This window comes from Lissotriton helveticus, chromosome 8 (assembly GCF_964261635.1).
Source record: "Lissotriton helveticus chromosome 8, aLisHel1.1, whole genome shotgun sequence".
Classification (NCBI taxonomy): Eukaryota; Metazoa; Chordata; class Amphibia; order Caudata; family Salamandridae; genus Lissotriton; species Lissotriton helveticus.
Genome location: NC_136069.1, coordinates 1661431189 through 1661456134, shown reverse-complemented (window position 1 = coordinate 1661456134; position 24946 = coordinate 1661431189). Strand labels below are relative to the sequence as shown.

The following is a 24946-nucleotide window of genomic DNA, read 5'->3' as shown; positions in this document are numbered from 1 at the left end:
ACTTATTCAGAAAAGCGTCCTCTTACCGCCAACCACATTGTCTGCCATTTTGAATGTGTAACAGTTTGTGAGCATACGATGATAGAGATAAAAAGCTCTCTATCTAAGGGCTAGAGCTTAGGACGGCTCAATATATCAATTATTCTATTGACACATAATGTCCCCCAATGCAACATATAATGTTGACATGTAAGTCTCTCAGCTGTCTCTAATCACGGAGTGTAATTATATGCACAGTTGTTGCCCATTTTACTCTGTATCCTCTCGGTCTAGTGCCAGAATACAACTTATATTAAGAAAAAAAGTAAATTACAGAAAATTGCTGTGATTCCACCTCATATCCAAATCACAGCATTATCCCCATACGAGAACAATAGTGACCATATCTGAAAAAACCCAGTCTCTAATAGTGCTGATAGATAATTGGCTTGTCAATCAGTGTCCCATCTGACTGGATCAGAGTGCAAAATGATCAAAAAGATCAATAAAGGTGAAAGTGAAAGTCTTAGCTTAAAGTAGTGAAGTGCCAGTCTTCAATCCTTAAGAGCCGTGTGGGGATCAGTGCAGTGCTCAAAGTAATAAACAAGTGATGTCCCACATCCATGCTCCTAGAAGACAACATACAAGTAATTAAAATTGGTTTAAAAACACAATAGTTACATTTACATATCACAAAACATTGCAGGAATGTTCAATAGTCCACAACAAAAACACATCACTATTCCATGTGGAGGTGGGTGGCTAATTCTTCATCCAGATTGTGCCCCCCAGGGAATCGTGTCTCAAGTTCTATTATCCATTTAGACTCTTTTTTCCGGAGGGCAAGTTCTCGATTTCCACCCCGCTTTCCAATGTTCACCTGTTCAATTGCATAATATCTTAATAGTTCATTGTTGGATTGATGAACTTCTTGGAAATGTCTGACAATAGGATACTTAGGGTCTTTGTTGGTAATTGCCCGTAAATGTTCTTGTACCCTTTTCTTCGCCATGCAGGACGTACTTCCCACATATCTTCTCAGGCACGGACATTCCAAGATATACACGACATAGTTAGTACTACAAGTTAAGAATTGCTTAATTTGTCGTCTAACCTGTGTTCCCGGGACATCAAAATCCTTAACCATAACACTGGTTTGACAGGCCCTGCAGTGGCCACAAGGACAGAAACCCTTTAACCCTTGAATATGTTGGCCCTTTTTATCCGTTATATCACCTTTGACCAGCATATCCCTAAGGTTCCGACCCCTCCTGTATGTTATTTGGGGTCTATTAGTAAGTTTGGGGCCTATGATGGTATCTGCTTTTAGGATTCTCCAATTGTCAGCCATTATTTTTTGGACCTTCTTTGACTCCTGATTAAAAGTAGTGATAATTCTAGGAGTGTTTTCGGTTACTGTAGGTTTAGGGGTTAGAGTTTCTGATCTCAAAATTACAGAGGCTTTTGCAACAGCTTTCCTGAGTACCCACTCTGGATAGTCCCTTTCCCTGAAGCGTTTAAGTATGTTGTTTTTTTCCTGATTGTAATCTTCTTCTCTGGTACAATTCCTTTTAGCCCTCAAAAGTTCCCCGTAGGGTATGCTCCATTTAAGGAGATCAGGATGGGCACTGAGGGCATGGAGCAGACTATTGCCCGCCGTGTCCTTCCTAAGCAACTTAGAAATCAGTTTGCCCTCCTGGACTTCAATACTCGTGTCCAAGAATTCAATCCGAATTGTGTTGATGTTGTGTGTAAGTTGGATGTTGTAGCTATTCTGATTAAATTTAGTGATGAAGTTTTCAGCCTCTTTTTCTGTACCTTGCCAGATGACAAAAAGGTCATCTATATATCTGACCCATGTGTGTACCTTCTTAAAGTCCTCACTCAATCTATCCTCTATCCTGATTTCTTCTTCCCCTTTGCCCAAAAATAAATTAGCAAAATTGGGAGAAAAGGCCGAGCCCATTGCTGCGCCGCGAATTTGTTTGAATAATACCACATCAAACATGAATATATTATTCCGCAGGCACAGTTTCATCATCTCAATGAGCATCACAGTGTGGTCCCTGAATCCTAGTTCTCTATTTTTTAGATAGTGGTAGCTTGCCTCCATGCCTTGAGTGTGGTCAATAATAGTGTACAAGGCACTAACATCCATAGTTATCAATATGGAACCTTCTGTCCATATGATATTGTCTATTTTGGTCCAAAAATCTGTAGTATCCTTAATATAGGAAGGAAGTTTGATAACATATTCCCGTAGGAAATGATCGATATATACAGATAAGTTTTCATTGATGCTTCCTATAGAGGGGATGATAGGTCTGCCTGGGGGTTCTATCAGATTCTTATGAACCTTCAGGAGAAGTTAGAAAATTGGCAGTTTAGGATAATCCCGTTTGAGGAAGCAGAATTCATGCCATGAGGAGCCCCTCTGTTTGCCATTCCTGCAATTTATTCCTTGTCTCCTCAATGCTGTTATTATACTCATTTGTGTTGGACCTACTGTAAAATTTGTTGCCCTCCAATTGTCTGAGGGCTTCCTTTATGTACAGATCCCTCCCCCATAAAACAATATTACCTCCTTTATCAGAGGGTCTCAGCACAATGGTCTTATCTGCCAGAGAAAGGATAAAATCTCGCTCCTGTTTAGATAGATTCCAGTTCCCTTTATTGCTGTTGTGTTGCTTATGTTTTAGTTTAATTAACTCTTTGGCAACCACTTCTCGAAAGGTATCTATAGGGTCATGTGACATTATGGTGCAGAAAACTGATTTCGGTTTGAAAGTGGTACCTGCTGCTCTGTCCAACTTAGTTTCTCTCACCCCTATGATCTGGTCATCCTGTTGACTATCAAATGTCACCTCCCCAAAGAATATATGTCCCGTATCAAACCTTGATCATTTATAGTAAGTTCAGGTAAAACCATTTCCACAGTAGACACATCATTGCATTTTTCAGGTCGTAACAAGTGCCATTTTTGTAATTTAAGTTTTCTTACAAATTTGAAAATGTCTATCCTGGTGTCTGAATAACTAAATAGTTTACTGGGACAAAAGGTTAGTCCTAAACAAAGAGTACTTTTCACTTTAAGAGTCAATGTTCTAGAGGATAAATTGATTATGGTTTTATTTACCATTTCGTCATCCATAGTTAACGTCTTCTTCTGTAGCCGCCCCTTTTGGGTCCCACCGGCTTTGTATTCTTTCCGTCGTCTCTGCTGGAACTTGAGTCGTCTCTTTTGTGATTGGCTCTTCCTCTTGTTTGTCCTCTTGGTCTCCCACGAGTTGGTGTTTTCTGGAATGACTGTTTCTGTTGTAATTCCGCCTCCTTTTTGCGTCTTGTTCGGAGGACCCTGAACTCCTCTAAAAAAGTCGCTGTTTTTTTTGTGATTTCTATGTCTGATGCCGTACTGACCGATTGTCGTGACGCAACTGAATCAGGCTCACTTGCGATGATTGTTGGTGAACTTTCTCCCATGGTTTCCGAAGGTTCTGATGTCTCCATTTGTACATTGGTTTGTTTGTATAGGTAGCCCTATTTCGGACTATAGGTTAGTATTCAACCACTATCATAGTCCCCGCAGTCTCTGTGTAACTTTCGTTGTTTGTGATATTTTATATCTTCCTCATTCTTCTTAAGGCGCCCTTTTAAATTGTGGAGAAGTGTGGCTCAATGGTTAAAGCAGGCAGACCTTGATGCAGAGCTCTGGCCAGGGACCAGGGTTTGATTCCCGCCTCGGCGGGTCTCCAGCTCATTAATTCCCCTGACTGGATATTCTCGCCTCAGTGCCTGTTCTGATCATGGGTCCCACGCTGCAACTCTGGGCAATAGCTTGCTTAGTCTCCACAACGGCCCCAAAAGCGCTGGGATGCCTGGCTGCACCTGGGGGTGCCCAGGAGTGGACATTTCCCAGGAAAGCCAGGAAGGGTTCCTAAGCGGTATACGGACAGCGCCAGGACACCTCCGGTGGAGGTAGCTGTGCGCTTTACAAATTCCGACATTTACATACATACATACATAAATCAGCCTTGAATTTGTTTATCATATCTTGGTTGGGATGTTTTACAAATTCCTCTTCAAGTTCTTTCAACTGTTTTAGTATTAGATCGCGATCTTCCCATGCATACTTAATCAGAATGCAGAGCATATTCTTGCTGCTTGCGGCGGAGTTCTGTGACCATTCATCCAACATATATATATATGTATGTATGTATGTATATATGTATATGTATATATATGTATATGTATATATATATGTATATGTGTGTGTATATATGTATATATGTGTATATATGTGTATGTGTATATATATGTGTATGTGTATATGTATATATATATGTGTATGTGTATGTATATATATGTGTATGTGTATGTATATGTATATGTATGTGTATATATATATATATATATATATATATATATATATATATATATATTGTTATCCAATGTGCCTAAGCTTTTGGGGAGGCACTCGACATTCCTCCGCCCTGCGGGCTTCACTCTCAGCGCACTTCCTCGTTTCACATGAAGTAAAATCTGCCCGACGCGTTTCTGGGTGCTTGTTCCCGTCATCAGGGGCTGCATTCAAGAAATGTTTGTTCATGCATTCGTATTTACCGGGCATTGCTTAAACCACACCCATGGTAGGCGTGTGTTCAGTACACCGTCATTCCATGCTTTCTGGGATAGGTAGTCCGTTTGATGCATGTAGTTTTCATTAGGTCTTTCTTGAAAAGTGATGCTTGTGTTCATACCTTTGTAGGCTGTGTTTACGGTTCAGTGCGCTATAATTTTCTCACTCAACCTCCAACGAGTTTGGAAGCGATTAGCCTCGACTGCCGCACTTGGTGTCCGCTGCTGCAGTCGATGGTGCCATCCCCCCGACCGGGCGGCCGATGAGAATTTTGTTATCCAATGTGCCTAAGCTTTTGGGGAGGCACTCGACATTCCTCCGCCCTGCGGGCTTCACTCTCAGCGCACTTCCTCGTTTCACATGAAGTAAAATCTGCCCGACGCGTTTCTGGGTGCTTGTTCCCGTCATCAGGGGCTGCATTCAAGAAATGTTTGTTCATGCATTCGTATTTACCGGGCATTGCTTAAACCACACCCATGGTAGGCGTGTGTTCAGTACACCGTCATTCCATGCTTTCTGGGATAGGTAGTCCGTTTGATGCATGTAGTTTTCATTAGGTCTTTCTTGAAAAGTGATGCTTGTGTTCATACCTTTGTAGGCTGTGTTTACGGTTCAGTGCGCTATAATTTTCTCATGGAGTCCTGTCAAACTCCAGGAGAAAATTATAGCGCACTGAACCGTAAACACAGCCTACAAAGGTATGAACACAAGCATCACTTTTCAAGAAAGACCTAATGAAAACTACATGCATCAAACGGACTACCTATCCCAGAAAGCATGGAATGACGGTGTACTGAACACACGCCTACCATGGGTGTGGTTTAAGCAATGCCCGGTAAATACGAATGCATGAACAAACATTTCTTGAATGCAGCCCCTGATGACGGGAACAAGCACCCAGAAACGCGTCGGGCAGATTTTACTTCATGTGAAACGAGGAAGTGCGCTGAGAGTGAAGCCCGCAGGGCGGAGGAATGTCGAGTGCCTCCCCAAAAGCTTAGGCACATTGGATAACAATATATATATATATATATATATGTGTGTGTATGTATATATATGTATGTATATATATATATATATGTATAGATATATGTTCGAGGCATGTGTGCTGTAGATACACATACTCTGCATACTCCTGCCATTTAGCGTTGGGTCCGGATGTTTGCAAGTTGTTTTTCTTCAAAGCAGTCTTTCTCAGTCACAAGGTAAGGTGACTCCTCCTTTCGGTGATAGTGCGCATGGTCATCGACTCCATTAGATAGTTTTGTTTTTTTGCGATCGGGTTAATACCTGGATTTCTGTGCTCCGGTTCGAAACCGTTCTTCTGGTTCCCCTCGATGCGTAATCCTATCTACCCTTGACTGTATTGTTTCCGTACCCATTCCCACTTCTCCGCATATCGTTTCGACATTGGAATCGACCTTCCATCGGAAAGCTTTGTGGACGGCATTCGATGCCTAACCGCGCTCGGTCAGCTCTCCGTTGATGGATTGGACTCTGTTTAAATTCTATCCTCTCTGCCATGCGCAGTATCAGTGCATGGACTCGCATGAAGTGTGCAACTTGTGATTGTCTCCCAAGCACAAGGAAGAAAATTGTGGTGCTTGCAGGTTGTTCCAATCAAAAAAGACTCGCGATTGTTGGGCTCGACGTCGAGAGATGCAGTGCACCTATTTGGTCCTAAGATCGACCAAGCGTTAGAGAAAATGAAAGGACACTGAAGTAGCTAAATCTATGGATGCACTCCAGACTACATCCAACAGAGGCTCTTTTCGTTGCTCCTTTAACAGGGGAGGGTCGAAAACCCCATCCCCAGATCAAAATACCACAACTTGGTAACAACCAGCCCTCACCCTCCAGAGGTTTTTTTTCGAGGAGGGTATAGAGCCAACAACCTCAAGGGTAGGGGTAAGGGCAACACACCCCGTAGCTCCCCTTCCCTCAACAAACCGAGACTTGCCCATGCTTCCCCCCGATTTCACCACACCTATCGGGGGAAGACTTCAACAATTTCTCCCCATTTGGAAGTCTATAACACCAGACAAATGGGTGCTTGGAATTATTCAACATTGTTATTGCCTAGAGCTTACCAGCAATCCCCCAAGCATTCCATCTCGATCTCACAAATATTGGAGGAATATCATCACTGTTTCGGTCTGCCCCATTTAATGCTTTCTACCTTTTGCCGCAAGTCTCTTGAGCTAATCCACTTCTTGCTCCACCATCTAGAAGATCGGCGTCAAGGATAACATCACCACCGATTTCAGTGCCCAGCCTGACTCTGTTAGCACAGGAACCCAAAATCTCGCTGGTGCAGCAGTCAACGCCATTGGCACTACGGTGTACTCCACTGGCTCCACAACCTTTGATGCCAGCAGCCACACCGAGGTCTCCCCTTCAAAGCCTCTTTCAGATTGGTTTCCCATGAGGCCTCATAGGTCCGGAAGAGAAGTCTATAGACGTTTAGTGGAAGAAAGATTTGGAATGGGTGAGATTGATACTCAAGATGATCAATATGACAATGACAATTATGAGGATGACCAGTCAAATCTTGATCCGCAATTTGAAGTTCTGAAAGAGGCAAGTGACTGATACATCTCTGGAATGGGAGCTCCTTTTCCATCGGGCATTCCACCTCAAGAAGTGAGCTCCTACATACAGTGGTAAGGAAAGCTGCTGATATGCTGGGCTTAAATTTACCCACAGCAGAATTAAAACCTAATATCTTAACAGAAGTTCTTCATTTCTCTATTCCTACATCTGAGCCTTTTCTACCATTCACTGAAGCACTCAGTGAACCTATCATGGTGATTTGGGAGAAACCAACTACTTCTACAGAAGGCTTTAGATCAATCGCAAGAAGACACAAGCCAGCACAGGAGACCCTACATTTTTACCAGCTCACCCATCTCCGAAAGGTAAGTGGTTCAGGCCTTGTGCTCCTCTAAAATGATCCCAGGACCTTTTCATGTACCCAGGCGGATAGAAAATCAAAAAAGTTCGAGCATTTTGCAAAGAAGAATTTCTCAGCAGGCAGCATGACACTAAAATCCCTCAATGCAACTTGTTTGCTAGGAAGATAAGATCATGCTCTAAAAGATCCTTGTGGCCCAAAAGGTCACCCCAATTTCTGAAAAGATATTAGGGAGCACTATTCAGAGTTGGTTGCAAATGGAAAATCTGCAGGCAAACACATCATCCATTCAGGGCAGGATATGGTTGATTCAGTAGCCAGAGCTGGTGGTTCATCGATAACTTTGTCAACATGCTTGGCTCAGTAACTCAGGATTTTTACGCGGTATCCAAACACTTTAATGGACCTTCCATTTGATGGTTCCCATCTTTTTGAGCAATGGTGGAAAACTGCTCTTGAAGGATTTAAGGATAGCAAAGCAACAGTGAGATCCAAGGGTCTTGAATTTCAGTTGAGACTGCATACAATACGAATGATTTAGAGGCTTTAGCAGTGGAATTTCCTTTTGAGGTAGACAACAATAGAAACTGCAAAAACAATAGCAGCAACAGTTTAATCTGCTCTACAGACAGTATACTTAAGTCCCCAGCACACGTCAAATTATAAGCTAGTTTCCCTATTGTGAAAAAAAGCACTAAATTATATGCAATAAAATTCTTGAAGCACTTTTACCTTTAGGTGTTGTACAAACGTTTTTAAATTAACTTCTCCATCACATTCGGGTTATAGTCGTCCTCTTTATAAGTGGCACATCTGTGTACTAAACAAGTGAATGAACCAATCTAACATACACTTTAAGTTTAATCAGGTTGGCGTAACCTTGTGTGCAGTAATTGCAGTTTATTACAATGAATATGTAATTTCTCTTGCGCCTACAAAAGGTCATGTCATTTTGAAGTACATAGGCATCTTCTATGTTTACATTTATACAGCCTTGTGGAAGTCGCGGAACTACACCCCCAAAAGCGACGAAACACGTGTTGGCTGTGGCTGTTTCAACTGATACACAAGAACACGGGAATAAAACGAAAAAAGAACCAGACGGAATTGTTTCAAGAATTTTAGTGCATATAATTTAGTGCTTTTTTTCACAATAGGGAAACCAGTTTATAATTTGATGTGTGCTGGGGACTTAAGTATACGATGTACAGAGTTGAGGCTCAAAAGTTGTAGAGTTTTGTGGTTCTCTACACCCTTTAGCACTGTTATAATCCTATTTATAATACCACGTTTCTAAAGTTTTGTCTGCTCTACAGACAGCACAGGGAATGGGTAGAGGCTGAAAGCAAACTATACCTCCACTTCCCTCCTCCGCCCCTTCCTCCCATTTCCCAGTCACAACAGGGAAGCAACCCTAGTTCTGTTATACCAGAATGCATTTGACCAGTTGGTAGACGAGAATCCTGTTTTCTACAAACATGGAGGTCTGCCCCTTTAGACATTGGGGTCTTATAAATTGTATAAAGTGGGCATACACTACCCTTCCAACAACCTCTCTATTCCTTACCTACCTGATTTAGAGTTTCTACTGCTCAAACATTTGGAAATACCCCAACAAGAAGTCCAATCCCCACTACTCAAGAGTGGAGTGAATGAAATTGGTTCCAGAGCAGGAAAAAGAACAGGATGTTATTCCCTAGTATTTTCTGATCCCAAAAAGGATGGCAGTTTACGTCCAATCCTAGATCTCAGCATTTTCAACTGGTACCTCTAAAAGGAAAAAATGCTGTATTAGCTCAGGTACTACTTGCTCTGAATGCAGAAGAATGATTGGTATTTGTCGATGTACTGGGTGCCTATCTCCACACCTCTATCATGCAATCACACAGGAAGTATGTCTGATTCACCATGGGAATTGATCACTATCCGTTTGCTCTTCTTCCGATTGTCCTCACTCCTGCACCATGAGTCTTCACAAAGGTAAAGGTGGTGGAAGCAGCTCACCTCAGTAGGAAGGACATTTCTGCATTCCCTTACCTGGATTGTTGACTACTCGAGGCCAAGACCCCAGGTGTGCAGTCTTACCACTTAAAGAAAACAACTCTGTTGTTGTACAACCTTGGCTTTTTGAACAAGAAGCCCAGGTCGTACCTAGAGCCCTCTTGGAGCATAATGCTCAAGGGGACAGTATTGGATACCACATCAAATCGTTCCTTCTCTCCTCCTTACAAAATTCTAAATATTCAGGCTATTCTAAATGGAGTGGTCATTCCAGTCCTGACGGTCTGACACCTTCTAGGTCTGCTAGCCTCCTGTACTCTGTAGTCACACATGCACGCTGGATCATGAGAGCACTCCAGTGGTGCTTCCAAAAGGAGTGGTTCCAACAATTCGGAGATCTGCAGGCATGCATCAAAATACCAAGGGACCCTGCAGCAGATCTGAAATGGTGCAGACTGAGAGACAACCTATCTCAAAGGAGATAATTTCAACCTTCACCAGTGGCTATATTGATCACAAATGCCTCTACCCTAGGGTGGAGAGCTCATGTGGAGGAACCGGAGATCACAGGTCACTGGTCTCTGTAAGAAAGGAGCTTGCACATCAATCTATTGGAATTACGGGTGATATGTCGGTCTCAAGGGCTTCCTTCCTTTCCTTCATGATTCAGAACTTGAGGGATAACACAACATAAATTTGGTATATCAACAAAAATGGAGGGGTGGGGTTGTGTCCTCTCTGCAGAGAGGCTCTACGACTCTTGTTTTGGGCTCTGGCTGGAGTGGTAAGCTAGGGAGTGGACAGTCTTAGCCAACATCATATGGCTGACCACAAGTGGTGACTTCACCCGTGGTGGTCCATTATTTGGTCCTTGTATAGATCTATTCGCAAAAACGCTCAGTGTCTGAAAGTGTGCCCTCCATTATCAGGAAGTATTGTTAGGCATATTTAATCTCTAATGGACCGCTTCACTCCAGTACGCATTTCCTCTCGTACCCCTAATTCATATAGTGTGGAGTAAAATTCCACTAGACTGGGCACAAGTAATCCTAATCGCCACAGACTGGCTGAGACAAGTGTGTTATACAGATCTTGGGATAGCCTTCCTGTCTCAGTCAGAGGGGCAGGTTCCCCATTGCAACCTCCAGATCCACCAGCTGCATGCATGGGGATTGAGCAAGGCAACTTTAATTCATTCTTTCTACCCCGGAATCAGCGGACATCATTGCCTCATTGAGACACAATTCCACCAAATCAGTTTCCTCTAGCAGCTGCACTAGATTCTTAAAATATTGTGCTGGTAGATCCATAGATCCCATCAAGACCCACTTATCTAATATTATTTTCCTGCCCTCCATGTTCAGTGGGAACAGGTAAACGTTACTTATCTGCCTTGACAGCTATTTTGCAATTACGAGATCAACCATCTGTTTAAATCCCCATTTGTTTTGAGATTCCCAAAGGGTCTTACAAATAGGTACCCCCCAATTCCTTTGCTCATGCCTCAATGGGAACTTAATTTGGTCCTCACTTTCTTAATATATTCTCCATTTGAGCCCGTTTGTGTTAGTCCTTTTAAGGTTGTTGTCCTTTCACATGGTTTTTCTGATTGTCATCACATCAGCAAGACATGTTTGTAAAATACAGCCACTGAGTGTACAACCACCTTTTACTACTTCCTTTCCAGACATACTGATGTTAGGGACCAGAGCTGTCTTCCTTTCTAAAGTAGTTACTCATTTCGCCTTAGTTAATTCCATCACCCTTCCACCTTCTAGCCTCCTCCTCACGCTACGAAGGATGAAAGAGTACATATACTTGACCCCAAAAGAGAGGTCAGCTTCTATATTCAGTGAACCAGAGAATTCAGACTCAATGGCCAATTCTTCATGGGATGCAGTAGAAAAATTAGATGGAAAGCAGTTCACAAATGAACACTATCAAGGTGGATCCTACTGTGTATCAAAACATACCACTAAATGGCACAGAAGGGACTGACCGAAGGTATTTGTGCTCATTCTATAAGCACCTAATTCTGCCATAGCTAGAGGGTTTCCTATACCAGATATATGCAAAGGAGCAACTTGGTCTTCCCTTCACACTTCTGCAAAACACTATTGTTTAGGTTCTTAAGTCAAAAGGGATGGTCACTACACTCGCTCAGATCTGCAGTACTTCTTGGTTTAGACATCCATGCTTCCACCTTCAAGTGAGGTACTGCTTGGGGATTCTATTCAAAAGGTGAGGAATCTGCAGGTAGAGTTGTCCTTAAGAAGTTGCTTACTGAAGGACTGTGCTATTTAAGGCCCAGCGGTGCCAGGGAACAACACCTAAAACCTTCGTGGGATACCTGTTCTGGCGCACTAAAGACAGAGACACGGGAGACTTCCTTCGGCGTCAAAGATCAGCGTTTATTACTGCAGGGAGGCAAAAGTCACGAGAAGTACAACAGCGTGTAGGTTCTGAGAGTCTGCTTCAAATTGCATATGTGAGTCGCTCTCTTTTATACAAGATTTTACCATTGCACAACATGTGAACAAAAGGTTACAACCCAGTTCCCACAAAAAGACTTCAAAAGGGTCGCTTTCATGTATTCAGAACCCCGGAACATAATTACATTAACATCACCAGTTCCAACTGTAAAAGCACATCTTCCCACCATTAGGTACATTCCACTTGAGTTGTAAATAAGCAAAAGAAAGAGACAAGAACAGCTGCAAGGAAGTCAGACAACAGGGAAGAGGGAGTGTGAGGATAATATTGGATGCGTAATCGTAGCTTAAAAGGACTTGATCCCAGCACGTGCGAGGCTGAAACAATAGACCGGCACGGCAGGATCACCTTCGAGCGGAGGCAACTGCTTTAGCAGTGTCCTCCCCCTACTCATAAAAGACCCATGAAAGGAATATGCTTCTTCCGTAAAGCTTGGGAACTAAAAGGTCACGATGCGGACAGTTGCCTGTTCGCTGACTACGTGAGGGCAAGAAACAAAATGGATGCCGTATCTAAAATGGAACCCAAGGGTTCAGATGTAGAAACACGTAAATAAGGCGAACCATGCCAGGTAGTGTAGCGAAAACGCGTACACTTACTGAACACGTTATTTACGGTTCATAGATACCTTACTTGTCCATATTCGTCCATGCCCGGAACACCGTAACGATTCTCACGGAACCTCATTACCATCAGTAACGCTTTTTCTGGTGTATACAAAGTCTACCTGCAGATTCCTCACCGATCCACCTTCCTGCCATAGCAAGGTTTTTCTGTCAAGAGTCCTTCATTTTGTGCTTGTAACTATTTGCACTTATATCTTCATATCCATATTAAAATACAATATTCATGTTCTATATATGTAACAGTATTCTTCTGTTAATGTAAAGAACTGCACCTATCTTAGTATTATCTGCTAGCCTCAAAGATGAAATTTAAAACAGATGGTAACTGACGTCAGCCCGCCAATGGGGGTGCTTTGACTCAACTGACATCAGACAAGGTCATCTTGGAGCCGGCACCCTCCTTACCTGCATGGGAGAGCAACTGGAGAAAACCTTCTGGATCCAGACTGGCTCCTAGGATATTTAAAATATGAGCAGTCTGAAGCTAGACTTTGTATCCACCAGAAAAAGTATTACTGAAAGTAAGTAACTTGATTATTGTGCACAAGGTCATCTTGGGGTATCCAAAATAATTGCAATAGGCCTCCATTACTCCGACTCACTCATACACTCCAAGGAAATTCTTTGCAGGCCATGTGCACAAACCAGCTCAGCATTTACTTCAGATGTTAGTGCTAGGATCTAGGTAAGCACATGAAAGTGGAACTGTATCCAACTAGAAGAAAACAGATTTTGCAGGAAATTATTATGTGCACCAATCTCCACAGCTCAGTATATCTGTCATAAATAACTCAATTTAAATTATATAGAGGCCTATATAAGGGACCACCCTGCCCTCTTTTGGCTTTCCACATGGAAAAACCCAGCAGCAACACACACGAGAGAGATCATAGGTGACTGCATTGGATGCGAGAAAGGGCAGAATATTCAGTGGTTGTCAGGAGTGCACAGGAGCCTATGCAGTGTTAATTTAGGAAACCTCTTTTTAAACCTGAGCATAGCTGAGACCATAAATAGAAATGTCCACAGGGATGCGCTCTATAAACTGTTTGCACAGAAAGGAAAGAGAGGGAATCTGAAAAACCTTCTGTCGTTAATTTTATCATTACTGAACATGCTGCATATACCCTGGCCAGCTACCTTACCCTGCCCATAAGTCACAGGGAGAAGCGTCTCCTCTTCCCTCTAATGGCAGGCACTGTAACATTTTTGCTGTGCTTTCCCCTCGGTTACCACGCAAATCTGGATTCCCAACCCTGCCCGTGCGATGGACAAAGCAGCCAAACTATTCTACACTTTTAGTTCTTTTGCAGGTACTACATAAAATACGCTAAGTGGCTGGTAGATGCTTACAGTAGGTTACTTACCTTGACCGATGAAGAGCTGACCTTCTGCGTCGGCACTTTCTTGAGGATTGCCGTATGAGCCCGCAATATGATGTCCAACCCCAGAGTCCATTTTCCCCACATGTTTCCCCCTTATATAGGTTTTAAAAATTGTGTATTTATGCCTATGCCAATGAATTCTTATTGTGATGATGTACTTGTGTACTTGAAAGTGGAACTTTACTTTACATGAGTGAGCCAGTAGGCCTCCACCTCAGTCACAGATAAAAAGGCATGGTCACATCCAGAAAATTCACAGAACACTGTACACTTCCATCACCACTATCTGTACTAAACCCATGAGAGTTACAGTAGTCCTTGGTCAGTGCAATGAGAGCACTTTTGGTGTGCCCCTCCAGGTCACAAGGCAAATCCAGGGCCTCACGCATGTCACAGGACAGGCTTTGGTCTCTGTGCTCACACTAGATTATTGTGAGGCTAGTGCCACAATTAAAAATAGGGATACCAGAAGCCGGAAGTCTGAAACCCAGCACAGGGGACATTTCCATTCCAACAATTATTTTTTCTACATATCAGTATTATGAATCACTTACACAGCATTTTTCGGTGAGAAGCATTGGAAGATTAATTTAGAGGGTTGCTGGGGTGTGTCATAGAACACTGATATTTGGACTGGGAGTCTAACGTGGACTGGGGAATGTGTATGTTGTACTTTGATGCGTTGCGATAGCTTTTTTCTGATCGATGCCCGCGGCAGACCCATGTTGTGAGTTGTAATAATCTACTGTCCACAACTATCCAATGCTGCTAAGGTCACACCAAGCATGTTTTTGAACATGTGGGAGAGGTGTGGCGCCGCGGCCAGGGCGACTGACGCTGGAATCTGGGGATCACGTTTTGATCCCATGCTCCATCGGCAGGTTAGCCCAGCACCATGTGACTCTGGGCAATAGCTTGCTTAATCTTCCAGACAGCCCCCAGCTCCTAGAGACCCTTACGGGTGATTGTTCGCGCTTTACAAATGTGGATTATTATGTTCTGAGGTGTATGCTCACCACGACTTGCTGCTGTATTTTAAACAGGAATCCAGAGGGACGAACAGGGATACGAGGGTTAGGAAGTCTGATGTGGTATGGACCCAATCATTGTCTACATCCGATGTTGACACGGTAAGTTCGGAGCACTTCCCTATTCCCCTCCAAGATGAGGCTCCATCCACACTTAATAGAGATCCTTTTAAAAGGGGTACTATGCATTGCACTAGAGTGTTAGGAAGAATATGTTGTGCGCATTAAGTCAACAGTTTTATCCATACCAGATTTATCAAAGGTGCATGTCCATGTCACTGATATGGAGTTATGCTCAATGTCTGTGTTTTGGGGTTGAGATTGTTTACCTGATGCAGTAGGCACATGTTATTGTAAATATGAGGCATGCCCTATAAATGCAGAGTGATTAATGAGATGATGGGCATCAGTCGCTGAGACCAGTCACTCCATTAAGTCTAATAGATTTTGTTATTTCACTCACTTGCTGTAGTGTTGACTGCCTACATTCTCATTACAGCTGGAAGAAAAACAAGAATGGCTGTTTTACCCTGAAGGGCTCGAAGAAGGTACTTGAGGTCCTGGCAGTGAAACGTGAGGGATCAGAACGCTGGGGTCTTCCAGGGGTAAGCTTGACAGAGGAGGTGGAGAAGGGCAGTAGTCCCAGATGGATCCAATGGGGGCTGCTGCAGCATATATCAGGTGACATAAAATGGAATTGTAGGAAGGAAACAACTTAAGTTCCTTCTTGATTTGCTCATTAATTGAAGAGCTTTGCTTCTAAGTGTGTTTTTTTTTAAAGAGTGACCTCATTCATTGCAGAATATTTTTTATGATGGTGTCATATGTCAGAGATATTAATGAAAAAAAGAACAGATGATGGACGGAATGCTGAAAAATGCAAACATTTACCCCAGTCACAGATCTGTTAAATCAATCGTTTTTTTGCTCCGCAAGCCACCCGATACTCATGCCATTGCCATTCAGGCATAATCTTATGCCATTCATACAAAACCATCGCTAAGGAAGTACCGAGATTCTGAAACCATTCACTGATTGACTAAACTAGTGAGATGAACTTGATTCACCTCCATCAGGCATTCTCAGACGAAGGGGCCAGTTTTAAGTCTGGCCTGAGACAGCGCATGTGCTGTCGCTTGCGAGACATTTTGTTAACTTAAAGGGAGCTTAGAGCCTACCCATTGTTTACCACTGGTTGGCTTCATGGTCTCTCTCGTTTTCTTGCTCCTCATCTGTCCTTGTCAGCTTCACTTCCACTTTGTGTGTTGTCAGTTTCGCAGAGCATGATTCAATTCAATTTATTAAGATATGAAACTCAAAAAGAGGTCCACTTAAAAGTGAATCACACAATAAAAATACAGTTTACATTGTGAAAATAAAGACCTTTACCATAAAATATTATTCGTATAAGTTATGAGAAACAAGTCACACACTTTTAAAAGGATAAAAAGTATAGCAGCATTTCATTGAGAACAAATTTGTACAGATAATATCACAACCATGAAATAAACAAGAAATATAGCTATAACAAGCATTGGCATAGACAATAGGTCTCGCTTTTGGGACCTAAGTATTTAGCTATGGAGCACCATATCCTTGGTGCAACCACATCAACTGTTGCATGGATAAACACTTATAAGGTCCAAAAGGCGAGACCTATTGGCTATGCCAATGCTTGGTGTGGTTGTGTGTGTGGTTGTGTGTGTGGTTGTGTGTGTGGTTGTGTGTGTGGTTGTGTGTGTGGTTGTGTGTGTGGTTGTGTGTGTGGTTGTGTGTGTGGTTTTGTGTGTGGTTTTGTGTGTGTGTGGTGTTGTGTGTGCAGTGTTGTGTGTGCAGTGTTGTGTGTGCGGTGTTGTGTGTGCGGTGTTGTGTGTGCGGTTATGTGTGTGTGTGCGGTGTTGTGTGTGTGTGTGGTGTTGTGTGTGGTTGTGTGGGTGTGGTGTGGTTGTGTGGTGTGTGGGTGTGGTGTGTGGGTGTGTGGGTGTGGTGTTTGTGGTTGTGGTGGGTGTGTGGTGTTGGGTGTGTGGTGTTGGGGGTGTGTGTGGTGTTGGGGGTGTGTGTGTGTGGTGTTGGGGGGGGTGTGTGTGGTGTTGGGGGTGTGTGTGTGTGGTGTTGGGGGGGGTGTGTGTGGTGTTGGGGGGGGGGGGGGGGGGGGTGGTGTTGGGGGGTGTGTGTGGTGTTGGGGGGGTGGTGTTGGGGGGGGTGTGTGGTGTTGGGGGGGGGGGGGTGGTGTTGGGGGGGGGGGGTGTGTGGTGTTGGGGGGGGGTGTGTGTGTGGTGTTGGGGGGGTGGTGTTGGGGGGGGTGTGTGTGTGGTGTTGGGGGGGTGTGGTGTTGGGGGGTGTGTGTGTGTGGTGTTGGGGCTGTGTGTGTGTGTGGTGTTGGGGGTGTGTGTGTGTGGTGTTGGGGGGGGGGGTGTGTGTGGTGTTGGGGGGTGTGTGTGTGTGTGGTGTTGGGGGGGGGGGTGGTGTTGGGGGGGGGGTGTGTGGGGCTCAGTAACAAGATTCTTTATCACACAGTAGATATGAGGTAAAACGAGTACGTCTTTACAAGTCGATCTATGGATCCGTAGAGTCTCGGTTGTGGGGAGTAGGGAAGCGGGACAGTCACAGTACTGAGACCAGTACGAAGCAAACCCTGCGCACAGCTCTCAATCCTCGAGCCGGGGGATACGGTAGATGGAGGTCGTACTGGCTGCTCCACTCACTTCTTCTCGAGCCAGGTCGTACAGGTAGTGTCGATGGTCCAGCCGGACCAGAGTACTCTTCGAGCCGCGACGAGGTCAGCAGGGCTCGATCCGGAGTGAACAGAGTGTATGTTAGTTCTTGGGGAGCCGCGACCACGTCAGCAGGGCTCCGAGGTTCCACGATTGTCCTTCTCCACGAAGATTACGTCAGCAGGGCTCGCACAAGTTACAAAGTTCCAGTATCGATCTTCTCAAAATGGTTGAGCTGCGACCAGGTCAGCAGGGCTCTCTTCTCCAGGATTCAACTGCCCGCTACTTCTAGGGCAGGCCTTGTTATAGTTCAGTTGCCCGTTGAAGTCTGGACCCTCGCAGGTGGGGATCTGATGCCTCGGGGCTGATCGTCGGAGTTTCCCGTCGGCTGGCTCTTTGATCCTTTGAAGATGCACCCGGGGATTTCCAGACGCCCAGCAGGGCCTGGAGCCAGTCCTCGGGGGGGGGGGGGGGAGGCCAGAGGTGCGATCGAAACCAGTCCTCTGGGGAGGCCAGAGTTGTGAGTAAACCAGCCTCCAAGGGGAGGCCGGAGGTGCAATCGAAACTACTTGGCCTTATCTCACTCAGAGGAAACCCTCTACCCCCCAGCCGAGCATGGCGCGTCTGGAGCCTAAGTTTCGCTGGGGCCGGGGTCATGCCGGGGCTATGGAGTCGGGGGTCTCTGGAAGGGTGATGGCTACCGTGGGCCCTCTGGGATGATGCGGGTTCTGGGCGCCCGGTACCGGGAGGATAGATGGCGGGATACGGGGATGGCCGTCCGTTGGTAGGATCATGTAGGGAGCGGGGAGGACCGAGGACGGGACGACCAGGGGTTTCTGCTGCGCAGGGCTAACTGTCGGGGTGCTGAGGATCAAGGGGAACAACGCCACGAGGCCAGGTCCAACAGGTTGTGTGTGTGTGTGGTTGTGTGTGGTTGTGTGTGTGTGGTTGTGTGTGTGTGGTTGTGTGTGTGTGGTTGTGTGTGTGTGTGGTTGTGTGTGTGTGGTTGTGTGTGTGTGGTTGTGTGTGGTTGTGTGTGTGTGGTTGTGTGTGGTTGTGTGTGTGGTTGTGTGTGGTTGTGTGTGTGGTTGTGTGTGGTTGTGTGTGTGTGGTTGTGTGTGTGGTTGGTTGTGTGTGTGGTTGTGTGTGGTTGGTTGTGTGTGGTTGGTTGTGTGTGGTTGGTTGTGTGTGTGGTTGTGTGTGTGGTTGTGTGTGGGTGTGGTTGTGTGTGGGTGTGGTTGTGTGTGGGTGTGGTTGTGTGTGGGTGTGGTTGTGTGTGGGTGTGGTTGTGTGTGGGTGTGGTTGTGTGTGGGTGTGGTTGTGTGTGGGTGTGGTTGTGTGTGGGTGTGGTTGTGTGGGTGTGGTTGGGTGTGGTTGGGTGTGGGTGTGGTTGGGTGTGGTTGGGTGTGGGTGTGGTTGGGTGTGGGTGTGGTTGGGTGTGGGTGTGGTTGTGTGGGTGTGGTTGTGGTTGGGTGTGGTTGTGGTTGGGTGTGTTGTGTGGTGTGTGTTGTGTGGTGTGTGTTGTGTGGTGTGTGGTGTGTGTGGTGGGGTGGGGTGTGTGGTGGGGTGTGTGGTGGGGTGCGTGGTGGGGTGTGTGGTGGGGTGCGTGGTGGGGTGTGTGGTGGGGTGCGTGGTGTGTGTGTGGTGGGGTGTGTGGTGGTGGTGGGGTGTGGTGTTGTGGTTTGTGGAAAGAGAAAGCACATTGTAAGTCAAACGCGCGCAGCAAAGCATTAACGCAACATGTTCTTTGAGGCTTGATGTTCTTTGAACGAGAACTTCAAAGGGGCGTTGCTAAAGTGATCGCGGGCGATAGAGAAAGTGTTTGCGGGTGCTTAATGAGCATGACTAGGTTTGCCATTTGGCGCCTCTGCTCCTAAGCACGCGCACATGCACTGTAGCTCTAGGCTGGCCATGGTAGCATTTTTTGAGCCCTCACTAAATGTCGCGCCAGAACAGCGCATGCGCTGGGTCAGGCGAGACCTAAAAAGGGAGACGAATGGGCTTAAATAGCTGTCCAGAACGGCCTTTGACGAAGCGCAATAATTAAATACAAAATACTACAGGTAGAAAAAATGATACTAACAAAACAACATTGAAAAATAGGTCAAATATCACAATGAAATTGGATTATAAAATACAGTTATAGTCCCTTAATCACAGCAAATAAGTGGGATAATTATGTACACAATACACGCAATACAAAAAGAGAATGAAAAAGAATCTATTTGATCAAGCCCACAATAGGAAAACTTTGTTCGATCTTGCAGCAACCGTTCTGCGCGGAGTTCCGTAAATTAATTTAGGAACTTTAAGGAGAAATAGCCACCAATTTTATAATGAAATGGGATACAGCACAATTCCTTTACCGCAACAAATAAATACAATTGTTTGAGTACACAATTTCATTAAGTACCAAAGGTAGAATAAGTGGCGTCTAATCTAATAATTGGACACGTAGGTAGGAGGCAATGTGACTAAGTATTGATAAAACTAATGTGCTCATATCCCCCTGTCTTAAGCAAGAATTTAAAATGCAACTAAAATGCATTTTAAAATACCATAAACTTGAAGATTTTTTTGCAGACTAATTTTTTTTTAGGGAAAAGGAGAAACTTGGAGCATGGATCAAATACTGCTTCCTTTCAGCACCCATTGTCCTTCCACTTGTCCCATGCTTTTGGAGGCACTTTTTAGGTTGAGCCTGGGCAACGCATGCGCTGCTCTGCGGCATGCTGTATTGGAGTATGGAATAGAAGCCCCACCCACTCTCCGCCCATATGTGTCATTGGCTTGTGTCATTGTCCTTTGTAAATGCTGGCTTCTAATTCGTTAATAGGCTTGTTAGTCCCTCCTTAGTACCGCCAGGTCTTCTGGCCCTTTTACATCAGTTGTTACATGGATGCCTTTTTAACTCTGTAAGCACTATTTGCTTCAATGCGTTTCTCTTACCGAAGGTGTGACATGCTTTCCTGCAACATTCAGCATGCCATGCACACTTTTACTTTCAGAGCAGACCACTGTGTATGCCATTGAAAGTCACTTACGTGTACAGCCAGGCCGGTATTTTAAAGTTATTTGTCAGCTGAGTCAGCTCTCCCAGCTGCAACCTGACTTGCCGCTTAGCGCATCCTGATAAAAAGAACGGCCTAGTAATTAAAGTTGAAGAGCTGAGGGGCCGGAGCTGAGGTCTGATGATCTTTGTACCCACGGATTCACAAGAAGGAGCGCTTCACAACCTGCCTGTTAAGTTTCCTGTCTAAATGTGCTGCTTCTGTCTGTTGCCACCTCATATTACACTGTTTACCTTCCTTCGGGTGTGTGCTCAGCTTGCTTCGGCGCCCGTTCTAGCTTCCAATTTATTGCATCTTCCACGTTTCCCACTTGTGTTAAACTGTTTTCCTGTCTTGTAAGTTTTCTATTAAATAATCAGGGCTTCAGCTGAGACGACAAAACTGGGGGGGGGGGGTCTCTTATAGGGGCGTGGCCGCTGTAATTGGGCATTGTTAAAAGGGGCGTTCTCAGGGGGGACAGAGGACATTCTGCGGACCACCCCGGGACCGACCTCTCCCAGGACCGCTGCTGAGCACAGGCGTAAGACCCTCACGGGAGGGGTCTTCTCATTTAAGATCGTACGTGCAGAGATTCCGCTACGCTATAACCACACACCACACAGTCTGGTACTGAGTAACCGGTTCTTTATCAAGCAGTAGTTATTACGTTCTTGCAGGTTAAAAAGGTCATATATTTACATTCGGGTCAAGTGTTTGTAAGTTCTTGGGGAGCTGCGACCACGTCGGCCGGGCTCTAGCACAGATGGTTCAGGGAGCCGCGACCAAGTCAGCAGGGCTCAGGCAACGATGGTTCAGGGGGCCGCGACCAAGTCAGCAGGGCTCGAGCAACGATGATTCAAGGAGCCGCGACCATGTCAGCAGGGCTCCAGCAAAGATGGTTCAAGGAGCCGCGACCAAGTCAGCAGGGCTCCAGCAAAGGTTCCAAAGTTCAGGAAGCGATCTTCTTCCGAGATGGTTTGAGCCACGACCAGGTCAGCGGGGCTCTCGTCATCCAGGATTCAACTGCCCGCTAGTTCCAGAGCGGGCCCTGTTATAGTTCTTTCCCCTTTGAAGTCTGGACCCTCGCAGGTGGTTATCTGATGCCCCGGGGCTGATTGTCGGGGTTTCCTGCTGACCGGCCCTTTGATCCCTTGAAGATGAGTCCGGGGGTTTCCAGACACCCAGCAGGGCCTGGATCCAGTACTCGGGGAGGCCGGAGGTGCAATCGAAACCAGTCCTCAAGGGGAGGCCAGAGGTGTGCTGGAAACCCATCTCCAGGGGGAGGCCGGAGGTGTGATCGAAACTACTCGGCCCTATCTCACTCAGAGGAAACCCTCTACCCCCCAGCCGGGCATGGCGCGTCTGGAGCCTAGGTTTCGCTGGGCCCGGGATCATGCAGGGGGCTATGGAGTCAGGGATCTCAGGGGAGGGTGATGGTTACCGGGGGCCCTCTGGGGTGATGCGGGTTCTGGGCGTCCGGTACTGGGAGGATAGATGGCGGGATGCGTGGTGGTTGTCTGTTTGGTAGGGTCATGTAGGGAGCGGGGCGGACAGGGGACGGGACGACCGGGGTTTTCTGCTGCGCAGGGGTAACTGTCTGGGCGCTGAGGGCCGGGGGGAACCACGCCACGAGGCCAGGTCCAACAGGCGTTAGTTAAAACTACTATTTATTGGCTTTGTCAATGGTTGTAAGTTGTATAAGATAAATAAGCATCAATTATCACTTTGTTGTATATAATATTGAAAATGCTACTCGCTCTTGTGTGCGAGGTTGTGGCGTAAGGCAGAGCAGCCAACCTGAAAAAAACAGGTTCGAGCCTGACGTCCTGTGATTCAAAAAAATATTTGTCCCTTGTGTAAAATAACTGGTGCTCATGTAAAGTGCTCCAAGTTTGCACTATATAAAACTGAAAAACGAGTCTCTTCGATGTTACATCAGAAGCAGTGACATATTTTTTTTTCACCCTAAGGGTACAAATGAAGATCCAGATAGGGACCTGTCAGCGCCTGTTTTTAAAAACTGCCGGTGCTGAGCACTGGCAGGACCCAGCCTACTTAAAGCCCTGTTTTTAATCATGTTGAGCGAAGAAGCTGCATTCATGGCAGAGCAGGTCTAATTTACTCCTCTCAAAAGCTTTAACATGTTTTAGTACTTCCCCTTTGCATCATTTATCAGATCTTTTAAAAGCCTGAACATGTCAGTAAGTGTGGGCTTTAGTGTTTGCTGTGTTAAAATGCTTTTTTTGTATTGCCTAATATGTCTGCTTTGATTGTGGATTTTTATCCCATTCTGCACACTTTGTTTTGCTTTTAAGCATTGGCTAGATAAAAAGTCCGGGTGGAGGACAGCATATGTACTATCTAAGAACCCCATGATAATGCTGTAATGATAACTAAGGCGGAGAATCAAGATATACCACCACTGGCCTGTGTAAGTTTTATGAGGGTTTTTATAGGGTTGCAACACTACTAAGACCCTGATTTCACAGGACAAGTGATCCATTCTCCCCTTGATTTTTTGATTTAACCTTTGGAAGTTGAATGGATCATAGCTTCTTATTCCCTCCACATTGATTATTACACATAGATAAAAAGTCCATTAGCAACGTAGCCTTTATTGACCATGGATAGTCTAACGTGAAGTTACTGCTCCAGTTAGCAAGCAGTAGCTTTCCCTGTAAATTAGGAGTAAAATTACTCTAGCACACAGCACTAAACTCCTCAGGGCTTTGCTCCTCCTCTCCGTGGATACTTTGCCGCAGCCTGCTTAGTTCATGTGATGTTGAGCAGGGCACCATCTCCATGAATCATCATATGAATTCTTCTGCTGCCATGCCAGAACATGCCCACATTCAGTAGTGGGCAGTGCACTGAGCTGTATTCAGTGGTTCCATTTTAAAGTCATAATGCAGCTGCTGTCTCTGAAGGATGGGATCTCGCAGCATGTTAACTTCTTTCATTTCATACAACGCCAAACAGAACCACGCCACATAATTAAACTCCACAAATATCCATTCCATACCACATTTCGACAACAAACCACATAATTCAAGTCAACAGCACAATTAAACACGCCTCTTACATCCAATAAACACCACAGAATTCCACATCATGCCACAGAATTCAATAGCACACCACATAATTAAACTACACTACATACCACTCCACAACACAAAATACCAGTTTACATAATTACACACAATGCCACTTCACATAATCCCAGTACACTCAGTACATATAATTGTTATTTACATATTTCTACTGCACACCATGCCACATGTTTCCATTACACATAACTCCGCTCAACACAACCCTATTCCACGGCGCACAATTCCAAACCAACCTACATAAATCCACTTTATGTAGGTTACATAATCCACTCCACTCCATAACATATAGGTAAAACTCAGTGTCATTGACAATGTCATTGACCATGCTTTTAGCTCTCAGATTGGCGAGACCAATTGACTTTGGCAGTGCTTGTATCTATCTATGGCACCTAAAGCCAGAATGGAGCCGCTGGCGCCTCTCAAATCTGTCGGCTCCGCACTATTCAAGGTAGGATTGCAGGGCATTAAACAAATATACCGGCTATTAACATTTGTTCATGTTCGCACCAAGCCATCTGTATTTTATACCTTTTCTGGATCACCATGTGCAGTTCTAAAGCATGTTTAAAGTGCTTTCTTCTTTCTACCTTGTGATTGTAGTATGTTCTAATGAGGGAGAAAATACCAGCTTTTGTGATTATTTATTTTTTCTTTTAACCCCTCCCACGCTTGTTCTGTCACGGCCCGCTCGCTGCGCCTGCGCGGTGCGAATTCCGCGCCTGCACTGATGTTTTAACGAACGGTCGGAGCCGTGACGGAACTGTTCCGTCACAAGCACAGCTCACCCGAGGGCCGTGACGGAGCGGTTCCGTCAGAAAGCGCAGGAGCGCCGCGCGGCCCCCTCCGCCCGCCCGTTAGCACTGCGGCGGAATAGGCTCCGCAGTGGAAGGGTTAATTTTCTACTGGCTGGTACAGAAAAATGCAAGTTTCTGATTGCTCAAATGATTGTTTTTTAGGTTGTTTATATGTTTCCACATTCTTCATTGCGTGATTTTGCTCACAAGAAAGTG

The 24946-nt window shown here is 45.2% G+C and overlaps 1 protein-coding gene and 1 long non-coding RNA gene across 4 annotated transcripts in view; one reads left to right on the top strand and one right to left on the bottom strand.

The window, feature by feature from the left end:
* The window catches only part of LOC144773610 (uncharacterized), a 358494-nt gene that overhangs the window by 76761 nt on the left and 256787 nt on the right, over window positions 1–24946 (bottom strand). The window lies entirely within an intron of this gene.
* LOC144773609 (transient receptor potential cation channel subfamily M member 2-like) overlaps window positions 1–24946 on the top strand; it is a 1291174-nt gene that overhangs the window by 1202557 nt on the left and 63671 nt on the right. For all 3 annotated transcript variants that reach the window (XM_078658751.1, XM_078658750.1, XM_078658752.1), the window contains 2 exons: window positions 15078–15164; window positions 15562–15667. In XM_078658751.1, the coding sequence (XP_078514877.1) occupies window positions 15078–15164; window positions 15562–15667 (193 nt within the window). The remainder of the gene's footprint in view (window positions 1–15077; window positions 15165–15561; window positions 15668–24946) is intronic.